Source organism: Gracilinanus agilis, unplaced genomic scaffold, assembly GCF_016433145.1.
Source record: "Gracilinanus agilis isolate LMUSP501 unplaced genomic scaffold, AgileGrace unplaced_scaffold36856, whole genome shotgun sequence".
Taxonomy (NCBI): Eukaryota; Metazoa; Chordata; class Mammalia; order Didelphimorphia; family Didelphidae; genus Gracilinanus; species Gracilinanus agilis.
In genome coordinates, this window is record NW_025370085.1 from 1 (window position 1) to 13,558 (window position 13,558).

At 44.9% G+C, this 13,558-nt stretch overlaps 1 protein-coding gene across 1 annotated transcript; it reads right to left on the bottom strand.

Moving 5' to 3' along the window:
- Window positions 1-2,036: 2,036 nt before the first annotated feature.
- On the bottom strand, window positions 2,037-13,368 carry LOC123254987 (zinc finger protein 184-like). Its single transcript, XM_044683864.1, has 5 exons — window positions 13,286-13,368; window positions 11,914-11,966; window positions 10,201-10,315; window positions 6,774-6,869; window positions 2,037-2,623 (listed from the first exon to the last, which is right to left on the bottom strand). The coding sequence occupies exons 2-5, from the start codon at window positions 11,944-11,946 to the stop codon at window positions 2,343-2,345; spliced, it is 525 nt and encodes a 174-aa protein (XP_044539799.1). The 5' UTR covers window positions 11,947-11,966; window positions 13,286-13,368; the 3' UTR covers window positions 2,037-2,342.
- Between the last annotated feature and the right edge of the window lie 190 nt (window positions 13,369-13,558).

Genomic DNA, 13,558 nt, shown 5'->3' on the forward strand with positions numbered 1-13,558 from the left:
TTTTCTCTGGAATGGGAGATGACAAGCTTCTCTGATCCTAACAAATACGACAACCCTAATCCACAGAATTGGGAAGCTGGTATACTACAGCTGGGGCTGCTACTCCATATTATCGGCTCCTAAGAGACTACTCTACTATCCCCTAGACTTGTCCATCAGCCCTAAGGGTACCTGATTAGCCCCCAGACTATTCCACAAATTATTGTACCACCATAAATTACTTCTTTTTCAAATGAAATTCTTTTCTTTTTGATTCAACTTGAGTCTGAACCTCCCATTCTTGGGTGGAGATCCTGCTACAAACTTGGGTGTTTCTCCCACAAGAACTCCACTCTACTCTGTCTCTAGTGATACTGGCCTCCTCGTTAATTCTTGGTTTAGATCCTCCATCTTTTAACTCTGCCTTTCCCTTAGTTGTCTCCACTCCTTCGAATATGTTCTCCATGTTCACCTTGACCTCTTGGATTGAGTCTTTTCAGGTAACATCTCTTTCTGAGAAGTTTCTTCTGGTCCCTAAAACTCTAAAGAGCTCTTCTTTCTGAGTCCTACACCTGCTTCTTCCTCAGGCCTTCAAATTCTTCCCCAGGGCTTGAATTTTCCCTGGATCACTACCCACCGACATGGTTCTTTGTGGGGCTCCACTTTTCCCATCTCTTCAACACCTGTCTCTTTCCCTCCTTCATCCCCAGGACTCAGACCCTCCTTCAGAGCAGGAAGACTGCCCTAAAATCTGGGCAGCCAACCTAACTGAAAATGGGGGTCTCTGTCATTTGAGGAGGTGGCAGCAAATGTCTCTTAAGAAAAGATTCTGTAGGGTACCATTTATCACTGTGAATCTAGATTAGATGGGACTCAGTATAAATTCTAATGTATTATCACTTAAATTCACACGTGTTTTCCTATTAGGATAATCATATTTGACTGTGTATTGGTAGCACAGACCTTAATGCAAAATAAACTTAAATTTTGATATGTGATTAAGTTACACTCTGAGTGTAATAAGTCCAGAGTGTCAAGCTGACAGAAGCATGGCAATTTTCTATGTAATTATACAACAGCAAGACTAGAGCTCCAACTGAATATCTTTCCACATTGACTGTTTCTTACCATAAAGCTTCTTACCAGTGTGAGTATGAAATCCCTTAACCCCCTTTTATGATTACAATAGTATTAGCTTTTATTACAACATAGATAATATAGTTTGCTTTATATGAATTATAAACATTAGCTAAGAAAAGATAGTTTAAGGATGGTATCGAATCTTCCTGACAAGCTCTTGGACCTGAAAACCCAAAGTTCCAAAGAGCCCAACACATCCTGTTGTAAGATCATCTCATCATTAATGGGAGTTTGGCCTCCTCTCAATAAACCTAATTAGCTTGGAAGTTTTGCATTGCTGTGATAAATTTTCACCACACCAGTGTGGATTCTCTGATGATGAGCAAGACTGGAACTCATCGTGATTGTTTTTCCACATCGATTGACTTAAATTTTCTTCCTAATGTGGATTCTCTGAAGTAGGGCAAGAGTGGAGCTCCGACTGAATGTCTTTCCACATTGCTTGTGTGAAGGGTTAAAATATGGGGGCCAGGAGTCTGAACAAAAGTCAGGAGAGCAGTTTCTTAAAGGCAAAACTCTTAGTTTATTATTAGGAAAGTACAGATAGGAAATAGAAAGGAGGAAAGAGAATAATCTTAGAATAGCTTATAAATATACTTAAGATCCCAATCCTAACTAAAATTTTCTTTAAAATAAAGACCCCTAAATCTATCTGCCTTTGAGGGCAGTATCTTCTGCCTCGTCTCCTATTCTGTCTATCTAATAGTAAACCCACTATCTATCTACCTATCTCCCCAAGTTAATAATTAATAAGGCTGGAGGCAGCTGGGTAGCTCAGTGGATTGAGAGCCATGCCTAGAGACAGGAGGTCCTAGGTTCAAATCCGGCCTCAGACACTTCCCAGCTGTGTGACCCTGGGCAAGTCACTTGACCCCCATTGCCTACCCTTACCACTCTTCCACCTATAAGTCAATACACAGAAGTTAAGGGTTTAAAATAAAAAAAAAAATTAATAAGGCTGTTAAGGCCTTAAATCCATTTCTCTGTATCCAACTGTCAGTTAGAAACTCCAGGCTCAGAGAGAGCGAGTCACACACTCCTCTCCCCAGGGGACCCACAGACAAAGCTCTTTCCAAATGCCCGCAACTTACTGACCTCATTGGCCTCCACCCTTCTAACTGTGACCAACTCCCAAACTGCACAGCGGGGGGGTCTCTGACTCAGAAATCTTGTTGTTTCTTTGCCTCTTCAATGGAAAAAGGGAGGAAGCAACAAAGACTCTCTTAACACTTACGTTCATGAGGTTTCTCCCCAGTGTGGATCGCCTCAGGTACAAGGCTGGCCCTGGCCATAAAAGTCTTTCCACACTGATTATGTTCACCAGGTTTTTCCTCAGGGTGCATTCTTTGATGTCCAACAAGGGATGGATTTTGAGATTCAACACCAAGTTCTCTGCAAGGTAAGCTATCAGGACCACCACTCACAAATCTTTCCGGGCCCGTTTCTTCCACAGAGAGGCCCACTTCTGCTGGAGTCGCCTTCATTTCAGGTCTGATCTCTCTTTCTAAAAGAAACAAACAGTAAAGCATACGTACAGTCACATATACACAAACATATCTCCTTTATTCCACTGCCAGAACATAATCTGCTTCATATGCTATTTCCTCGAGTAAGAAGAAAAGTCTTCCAAAATGAATGAGTACAATCCATCCCTTGAACATGCCGTTACCTCAAATCTAAAGAACAATTCGATTAACAAAGAGCCCCCCGTAGCATCCCATTGGCTCTCTGTGATTTTGGCAAGGCTGACATTACTACATTCCTGTCTCAGACCATAATCTCAGAATGGCTGGCTGAGTGGCTTGACCCAAATCCTAGCAGCTCAGACCTAATCTTGTGACTGGGCATGCTCTCTCCACAGTACTAGACAATTCACTTTCAATTTTTCCTTTTCGCTTTTGTTTTCATTGCTTCTATATTCAATCCCATCCTCACAGGTATGATACCACGGAGTGCATATATGCAAAGTATTCCTATGATTTCATGATCTGGCTTATCCTTAAGCATCATACAATTCCTCCATGATTGCTTTTCAACTTATTTTTTTGTTGTTGGAGGATCTGAGATCAAATGAAGAAAATCAACACTGCTTTTTGCATTCACCCAAAGCGTGGAAGATTTTGTTCTGTTCCCTACTTCTTGAGAGTAGCCTTTGTTCTTTGAACACCTCTTTTTGCTACCATAAAATCCTTCTCCTCAGTGCAATTTAAATAAAGTATGGCATTTTTCATGTTTAAAAATATCTCATACAGTAATCTGAGTCCATCATTATTTTGTAAGGAAATGGGCTGCACGCTTCATTATTAATCCTTTCGTGCCATTCCCATTCAATGGTTCATAAGCGCTTTGGAGATTTGAGATGATGCTCTAAGAACTTGGGCTGAAAATTAGTTACTGGCACTTTAAGAATTAATGGTACAATTTTATTACAAAATTTTCCCTCTTGCGTCACAAGTATTTCAAACATAAATATTTTTTTCCTGCAGTGATTCCAAATGATGCTAAGCAGGAATATCATTCTTTTGGGGTGCACCCAATGCCAACCTCAAACTCTGACTGCTTCTGACTCAGTGTAACACATTCTTTTTTTTTCTCAACTTGACACCAAAGTATTTCCGGACTTCCAGGAAGGTTCATTCAGGCTCACAGGCAAGCACAGACTCTCACTGGTTGTCTCTCCACGTTGTCCCATTCCTGGGTTACCCTGTAATTGCATCCCATCAAGTTTATAATCTCATGATTATAAAGTCAAGACATTACTTGAGTTTGCATTACTCTCGTAGCTGAGATAGCAGGCTCTTTGCACTCCCGGGTCACTACACATGCAGAGGAGAGGCCCGTATGAAACCCTCCCTGACAGGCTTTACAAAAAAAGCCCCTCACTGGCCACTCACTGCAATGCTGTGCTTGTTTTCTGATCTGAACTTATTCTCCACTTGGGCCTTGCTCTGCAGCACAGGTTAGTCACTCAGCAGTTTCAGTGAGAGTGTAGCCAATTTGCCATTGGGAGAAAAAATGAAATTATATCCTTATGAAGGTGATTTTGTGGAGAAACCATTAAAAAAAAAACCAAAGCAATCTATGCCATTGATCTCTAAGCACATTTATCATTTAATACAATGTTTGTCATGAGTCGATGGAAAAACAAATCTTTCTCATGGTAGGGAGGAGTTCATTTTGTTGGCTGGTCAGAGAGCTAAAACCAAAAAAAGAATTTTCATCCCTCTAAATTCTCTTCTATTTCCCAACTCATATAGACTCCAGCCTTTTCATGATATTCTTCCTGAAAATCTCAATACAGGAGGTGGTGCGTTCTAATTCTACCTCAGACACTTGTTAGAACTTTTAACGCTGGGCAAATTCACAGGAGTTCAGTTTGTCTCAGTCGCTTCAACTATAACACAGACATAATAATACCAAGTAACTTCTAGAGCTCCTATGAGGATCAAGTGAGATAATATTTATAAATGTGTGACACATAGTAACTGGTGCCCTATTCCAACACTGGGTTTTATTTTTTCATTTTGATATTTCCTCCTTTTGATTGCTTTTCTTTTTAAATGTCTTTATTCCTCCATTTTCTGATTTCCCTCTTGAATTAAATGCATTCCCATTCCGCAACATTCTTTTCTCCCCGGATCACCTCAGAGTGAGATTCAGGATCTGTTGCTTCTTTTTAAACCACCTCCATGTTGGGATCCTAGACTGTGAGCTGGTTTTGTCCTTCCTTTGTATTCTCAGGGTTTTTTCTAGAATATATTTTATATTAAATCCATGTTTTACTGACTCGGCCCAGGGTTTATGTGAGGCCCAGGCTCTCTCAGCATCCTTGCATTCTGGTCTTTCTCCTGGAAGACAAATGCATGCTCTGGCCTCAGCCCTGTTTCTGTCTCTTTCTTGCCCTTATTTCTCAGTAGTCAACAGTAATTCTGTTGGAACTAAAGCAGACCCAATCCTGAAGATCACAGAGGCTTCTTTCTAGGCTGCCGTCTCCCAAAATGGAGGGAACGTGGTCACTGGATTCTCCCAGAACAGGACAAAGACTGAGCCTCAGAGATCAGGAAAGAGTCTGGGGCTGGTGATTTACGCAAAGTTTTCACTCCTACTCATGTGCTGTTGAATGGAGAGAATGAAAATCATGAAATGGCTCCCTGAGTCCACTATAAATTTAGGCTCCCTAATCTCAGCTGGGTCCTCACTAGGGTAAGGCAATCCTTTGACATCTCCTCAATTGATCCCCTTTGCCATTCACCACAGTATCTTTTCTAAATATTTTCCCTGGTCTCCAACTCTCCCTTATGGCTTACTCCCACCCCCTGCCCAAACCTTCTGAGTTGAGATCTTGGTCGCATTTTTCACTTTTAAAAAATTGGACATTCATGAAGAGCTCTCTTATTCACTAGATCTTAAGAGAGTTCAGGTGCCTCCTTTTCCTCCTTCCTATCAGAGAAAAAGGTCATTCTCCTCCAAGCTAAAGAAAATCTCTTTATAGGTGCAAAAAACCCCATTCCACTCCCTCATCTAAACCCAGTCTATTCCTCCTTCCAGTACTTCTATTTTTCCTTCATTTTCAGTCTTTCTCACACTAATGAAATGATTCTTTTCTATGAGAACCAATAAAACCATTTCTCCCTAATGCTCCCCAAGCTCTCACTTGATCTATTTATTCCCATGAGAAATTGTCCAATATCTGTCCACGGTTTCAGGGCTAACTGCTAGAGGTGGCCATTTGCAGTTAGTGTTGCCAATGCATTCCCCTTGTTTCCTCTGTTATACTTTTTGCTCAATATCCTCAAATTCGAGTTCTTGAAGCTCTGTAATATTTAGAAATTAGATATTATATGGATATATATTTTAAGGTGTGGGTGCCAGAAATCAGATCTAGATTGATTCCATAATTAAAATAGACCCAAATCAGGATGGGTTTTATGGTAGTTTATTTACAATTAGGAAGGTAGAAGGTAGGGAAATAGAGAGAGGGAGAGGCTGGCCCAGGCTGGCAGAGGCCCGGACAGAGAGAGGGTTAAAAGGCTAATTTAATTAGGCTACAAGCCACAAGGCCTTAGCAATCAGAGAGGCAAGGAAGCCTCCTTGAGGTAGAGAGTCTGGAAAAAGCCAAGGTAGGCCCAAGGAAGTCAGCCTAACTTACCCACGTGACAATTCAGAGGGGAAGCCTCCTGAGGTCTCAGCTGAGTTCCTTCAGCACCAAGTTCAAAGCGCCAACTGCCTCAACAGGAAGTTACCATCATACTTGAAGAGAGTAGCTTCCGTCACTTCCTGTGGGTCCACCTCTAATTCAAGTGGACAAATGGCAGCCTCTACACTGATTTGGACTGCCCAAAGGGCCATCCCTTGTTCTTGATTTGTTACTTATTGTCATGTGTGGGTAACTCATCTCCCCTCCCTACTATGGGAGGTGGGGATGACATTATCTCTGGTGGCTAGAGTTTAACTATGAATGGGGGTGAGCTAATTTGATTTACACAGCTCCAGGCCACCTTCCACAATTAACACTTCTCTTGTGCTCCTTCCCTCTTGTGCGTCAAAAGACTCCAGTTCAGGTCTTTGTGCCCTCAAATCTGGCCTTTGCTTCACTAGGGCATATAGAAACCTGGTAATCACAGCTCTAACACACCTCTTCTCCCCTCACTCACCTGAGCAGCAGTTTCTCAGGTCTTCTTGCTCCAGCATCCACGGGGCTTCCCTTTGCTCCAAATGAGAGATCGCATCTCTTCTGGAAACTGCAAGCCCTGAGCATGGGGAATCAGTTAGGGAGGAGAATGGAGAGAAATTTATCTTAGGAAAGGCACGTGAATCCAGTTACTCCATTTAGCAAATCCCTCCATGGGGTTAGCACAGGAATCTGCCCTCACTCCATAGCATTTGCAATGCAAGGAACCCAGGATAGGATGTGCCATGTTTTCTGTGGGACCTGTGATGAGCAACAGCCAAATGCTCTGCCCACTCCCCACCATGCTGGGTTCCATTCTGGCAGAAACTCCTCAGTACAAGCCAGGTAAAAGGGCTATTGTTCTGGATCAATCCGATGCCCCAGACAAAGGGACCTTGAGGGATCAGCTCTCGTCCCATTGCCCAACTGCTTCTCACTCCCTGAAACTCATATAAACCTTGTGAACTTTTCACTGGGGAGTTTCTGCCTCTTCTACCAGGCAACTCAACAAATCCTCATTGGTCCCAATTCTATTTCTCAGCCAGTCCATTATTCCTGACAGTGACAGAGGGATGTAAGCAGGATGCTTACAAGGACTCCTGAACCATCATTTCCATAGCATTTATTTTGTGGGAGAGAAGATCATGAAACCAATTTGGAATTAGAAAACTTGGCTCTGGGGGCATCTGGGTGGCTCATGGATTGAGAGCCAGGCCTTGACACAAGAGATCCTGGGTTCAAATCTGGCCTCAGACTCTTCCTAGCTGTGTGACCCTGGGCAAGTCACTTAACCCCCATTGCCTAGCCCTTACCACTCTTGTGCCTTGGAGCCAATACAGAGTAATGATTCTAAGACAGAAGGTAAGGGTCATAAAAAATTAAAAATTTTTAAATATTAAAAAAAAGAAAATTTGTTTCTGGTGCATTTCCTTTGTAGGAGGATGGATTCATTCTATAGTTTCCCATTATTACAAAATAGAAGTGCAGTGGATAGAGACCTGAGGTTAGAGTCAAGAAGGTCTCAGTTTAAGTCTGGCCACACACAGTGACTATGTATATGCCTCAGAACAAGCCACTTAATCTAATCTCTATTTCCTCAACTGTAAATTGGGGATAATTGTGTGGGACGAAGTGACAGAATATAAAGTATAAGGATGGGGGATGGGACAAAAAGAGCCAGAAGAAGGCCGTTGGTGACAGTTACTGACAGTTGGGACCAGAGAGAATTCTGGGTAATTCTCCAGAGGAAGAAGAAGGGAAAAGGGACTTCCAGTGGAGGACTGAGAGAGGGAGGAAGAGAACATCTCAGCTTGAATCCAGACCTGAAGGCTTCCTGAGGATCTTTCTTTGGACCACTGATACCCTGATTCCCTGGTCAAAGGCATCCCATCACTTCTCACCAAGCACGACTTCAACCAACGAGTCAGCAAAGTTTTGGGACTCCGCTTTGGGAGCCATCTTAGGCTCCATCCCCCATTACCCAAGCTTGCTGAGAGACTCTTTCTGGTTTGACTTTGCAATTATAGAAAGGATAGAAATAGGAAATAGAAATAGAAACTGAAGGAGAAGTGTCGAGGGGAGACACATGGGAGCAGGAACCCCAAAGGTTCCCACCTGAGTGACAGACCCCATAGAAATAGAGAAGAGGGCACCCCAAAATTCCTCTGCCCTTCACCCCTTTCCCCAATCCCTATATTGATATTAATAAAAGACTTTCATTAGTCAGATAGAGTTCCAGAGTTCCTGAAAGACAATGGGGGGGGGGGAAGAAGAGCCACAGCTTGGTCTGGCTGCCTCCATCTTGGAGCCAGACCACCCACTGTGAAGTTGACTGACCTCCTGGGAGGCTTGAGTGAACTCCGCCCTCATTCAGAATCGGTTTGGGGTACCCCGTACCTCATCTTATAGGGAAGCCCCGCCCCCAGCTTCTGTGGGGCTGCAAGACCACCTAGGTCACCCAGTTTTGGGGTGACACCCCCTCGAAGTCTCAGCAGTGTATGTTCAGCAGGAGGGGAGAGCTAGAAGAGTCTCATCTCATAGACTTTCTCTCTCTCCCCTCGGTCACCTGGCTCTTATTATTTTAATAAAAGAAAACCCCTGGCAGGGAACCTGGCCAAGACCAGGTCATTATAAATGCTTATTTCCTTCCTTCTATTTCTCATTAGCTGTGCTGGAGGTTAAGGGCACAGGAAGGAAGATTAAGGTCAAATCTGCTCTGATAGGGGCACCTAGGACCTATGAGCTAAAAGTTTATGCTTATTAAGGAGAAAAATACTCCAAATACTAGATCCATCCTAAAGGTGAAGGAGTTGTAAGGAAAACCTGCTTGAACAGTTTTTAGAGATTTGTTTGGGAGGCAAAATTCAGGTCCAGGTAAAGGTGAGACCAAACAATAATCGAGGGACTTCTGGGTTAAGATGGTGGCAGAGTAGAAGCAGCTGCTTAACCTCTCCTAATCCATACATATAGGACTCCTCAAGAAGACATAAAAACCAAATCCAGACGAACATAGGGACCCCACAACAGGGCACAGCATTGAAGGTACGTGGGATCAGGGCATTTCCATGCTATAAGGGGATGAAATAGCTCTACTAAAATGCAAGCTGAGTAACCCCCTCCCCCCCCAGGGCCAAAGCCAGCACACAAGAGTTAGAACAAGTTTGAGGCATTCATTAAGTTCTTGGCAGCTACCTGGGGTCACCAGGGCCTGCTCCTGAGAGCAGCAAGACTTAAGACCCCAAGAGGCTAAAGAACCAGACTTTGAGCTTAGCGTGCATGACTGTGGAAGCAGCGCCCTGAGACTGTTAAAAGAACAGTTAAAAGTCTTTCGGGCAGAAGAGCAAGCAAGGGGACAACCAGGAGGCTTGACCCTGAGCACAGTTAGACCTGAGACCTCAGGAGCCTAAAGAGCGCAGACAGACCCTGGGCGTGAGGATAAAGCAGAAAGGGCACACAGCGCTGTGACTCAGATGAAAACTACTCCACAGCTCGATAGGCAGAGACCATGTCTGCCTCACCCAGACTGAGAAAGAAATAACAATAATGGCAAGCCAGGCACAAGAACCTCCAAAGAAAAAGATCAAGAAGAAAGCTTTAACACTTGACAAACAATAATTGAGATTAGTTCCATGTCTGAAATTCTTGAACATGGATTTAATTTTTGATCTGAAGTTCCCTAGTCTCGATAAGAGACCATTTCAGGAGCACCAAAGGAAACCTCCAAGTTCTTATTACACAAAGCCAAGTTATTTTATAGGAAAACTAGGCAGCAGGAGGTCCCTGTTTCTTGGACTCAGGAAACTACCATTTTCCCCTTTCTCATAACTGATGAATGCTCAAGACATTGCCTACTACTAATGAAGATATTTGATTGGATTGCAGACTCATTTACAAGGGAGAATTGCCCTTACCCACAGAGAGCAGGTTCCAGGCATTCTCCAGCATCACCTCCTTGTACAGCTCCTTCTGGGGAAGGGCCAAGAGGCGCCATTCCTCCTGGGTGAAGTCCTTGAATATCAATACCTCCTAAATCATCAAAAGCCAGAGCACAGAGGCCTGAAATACATGTCAATATTAATAATCTGACTCTCATCAATTAGAGGAGGAAACCAAAGCACAGAGAAGGTCTGGCCCCCAACCCTTTATGAGTGTCAAGAGTCCACCCTTGAAACCACAGTCTTGAAGAGCCCAGTGGAATTTTGAGAAAATAGCTCTCACTGGAATAACGCCGAGGAGTGTCTCACTATGGAATTGTGACTGGGAAATCCCCCCAAACCCTCAGGATTACCTTAGTATCTCCAGTTTTTCCTAATTTATTTATTTTGTGATCAGAGACCTTAAATTTTCTAAAGCAAATCATCTTTTTAAGTCAATCACACAGTTGGTATGATTTTTCTCCATCCCAGGCTGTATTATGTGAAATTAGTATTCAAATGCACCCCTGTATTTTTAGAACAAAGTTTATTTCACTTCTTTTTTTTTTTTTTGCTGTCTGTACCTGATGCTCAGGCATACTTGATTTGCGGGAGCAACCTGAAAAAGCGAATATTTAGGAACCAGTTTGTAGGTATAGAAGGAGGCTGTATACAAGGCTCAGGGTCTTCGGCTGCTGACCCGAGTCCGGCTTTATTGTGAGACCTGTCCTCTCTCAGTAAACCTACTTCTTTTAGGCTTAGAGACTTTGCTTCACTTTTTTGTGTCTCAGCTAATAAATTCTCACCCCAGAATGTATCTCCCTATGAAACATTGGAACAAGTCTGTTCTAACTGTGAGGTGTGTGGATATGTGGAGAAAAGAGAGAGCGAGATAAAAATTCTCTTACTAGAACTGATAAGTTACAAGTTCTAAACAAAAATCTGTGAAGAGTGTTGTGTATTCTGGAGGGAAGAGAGTTCTACAGGATGCCTTAGAAGAGAGCAAAGCAATAAAAAAGTTCTAGTTTGTTTTCTGCATGACTGAAATCAAGTCTGATCTGATGGACTTGACTGAGTGATCTGGGTCGGTTTTCAGTCAAATGAACAATTCTTGTCTGTTGTTACATTCAGGTCTCATTGACTAGACCAAAGAAATGTTAAAGAGGGAGGAGCTTGACAGACTTGGGAAGACTAGTATGACTTGAGGCAGAAGGAAATGAGGAGCCCCATTTCTTCTCTGACCAAAGCACAGGACCTACAGCTGCTCTATTGAAGAGTTTGGTGAAAAGAAACAAGAGAGAAAGAGAAAGGGGGACTCTGTGTGTGTGTGTGTGTGTGTGTGTGTGTGTGTGTGTGTGTGTGTGTTGATGGGTCATCTGAAAGACAGCAAAGACATGATCCCTAGCAATGAAGACTGAGTGAAATGGGTGTCCTTGTCAGTAATTTTAACGAAGGGGAAATCAAACAGGGCAGGGCAGTAATTCTGGGGGAAGCATTAGTGTCTGAGACGCCAAAGTGCCAATGAAATCATTTGCAAATACAGCAGCAGAGCAGGAAGGTGTCATTCCCAGTGCGTTCTGTTTCAAGTCTATTTTATGTAAGAAATGATCTCGAAGTTAGGTGTTGCCATCTTCAGAATAAACCCTTCCTAACGAATGGAATTCCCTCATTGGCTGATGTTGGTCAAACCTGTGGATGAAACACACTCACCTGGGCTGGACATCTGGCGCTCTCAGAGGCCATCCTCTGTGGCTCCAGGATCCCTGCAGAGGTAGCAAAGGAGCCCAAGTAACCCCATTTTGTACAGTTCTTAGATGCCCGAAGTAACCCATTAACTAGGTAACAGACTGACTCACTGATCTAGGGGAGGTCGGGGTAGGGAGCTGCTCTAGAAGGGAACTGCCAGGAACTGAGGAGGGGAAATCTGAGAGTGGGCAAAAAAACAGGCTTCAGCCCCCTGGCAGGGAAGGGGCTTTGACGAAAGTGGGAGCAGGAAATCAGTGAAAGGGTGCAAATGACAAAATAAGAGAGCGGCTTTTAGTAATTTAAGACTTCATGAGAATACAGTAGAGTTGTGAAGTAATGTTATCCCTTCAAGCCAGAGGAAAGGGAAACTTGTAGCAGCTTTTACCAATGAACAGTTTAGAGATAGTAAAAGAATATAGAAAAGGAGAGAAATATAGGAAAGAGGCAGAGAAAGAAAACTTCCTCGTGTCTCTACCAGTTATCCTATAACTACCCACAATTATCTGTAATTACCACCTAAACCTGCCTCTGTCTGCCCATGATAACCCCCGGCTGCCCCACAGAGTTCCAATAGGAAGGCAGAAAAGAGGAGGGAGAGAGAGGCCTAATCTTCTACCCTATAGAGATACCTGAGATTCCTCCCACTCCCTCTCCCTGCCTTCTGAGGCCAGGTTCTTCTGCCGGGCACAACCCAAGCCTGGACCAACCTACTCTGTCTGTAAACGATTCACCAGCTCCCTAAAGTAATGGGTAGCCAGCAGAGCGGCCCAACTGGCAGCAGAGCCTGGCCTCAGAGACACACCTCCTGCTCTCCAGAGATCCCTGAGGCCAAAAGCCCTCTAAAGGCTAAAGCCCCAAACCCTCTGGAGAAGCTCAGGCCTGCCTTTGTATTCCAGCAACCAACCCCGCAGTGACCAGCCCACCCAGCAGCCAAGTTCCCAGCAACTGCCAGGCTGCAACTGACACTGGCTCAGCAGGGGGCGCCCTAGTCCTACTTCCCGTCGCTGCGGTAGGAGGGCCTCCAGGCCCGTGAAATTCAACAGGAATAAAGAATTCCTTTTCACACCGGGAAGCAGGACGAGGTTCACACAGGTCCTGCAGGGAAGCCCGAGGCTCGGAGCCAGGATGGCGCCGGGGGCTCGGACAGAAGCCGGGGCGGGGGAGCAGGAGCCGGGGCTCTGGGTGCGAGGAGCAGGGGGGCGGGCCTCCTGGGTCCCTCCGCAGTCAGGACGTTTTAGCGGAAAACGGGACTCCAAAGGGGAAGGCGGCAGCCACAGCCGGACCTGGCAGAGAGCAGAGCAGCCCCGCGGACTCGCTGCAGCACCCAGTCACGAACCTCACAGCCTGCCAACGGCTCGTCATCCCGGCGCTGCTGCTCCGCGTCTGCTCCCGCCTTGGGGTGACCCGAGTGTGTCCAGGAAGGAGCCTCAGGGCGGCCCCCGCGGGAGCCGGTCTCGGCCCCAAAGACTCCCGGGGGCGGGGGGGGGGGGAGACGTCACCCCGCCCCTCCCGGGGGATCCCCGCTGCCTGCGGCTGCCGGCTCTACCCGGGGGAAGCAGAGATGCCCTCCGCGGCTCCCTCCCTCCTCCCGCCGCGAGCTGCGCCCTCT

Coding starts and splice junctions, on each gene's coding strand:
- LOC123254987 (XM_044683864.1), bottom strand. CDS start 11,946: ATGGCCTCTGAGAGCGCCAGATGTCCAGCCCAG. Junction 6,870..10,200: donor CTGGAACCTGCTCTCTGTGG/GTAAGGGCAATT, acceptor CCCCATGCTCAG/GGCTTGCAGTTTCCAGAAGA. Junction 2,624..6,773: donor CCTGAGAAACTGCTGCTCAG/GTGAGTGAGGGG, acceptor TGTTTCTTTTAG/AAAGAGAGATCAGACCTGAA.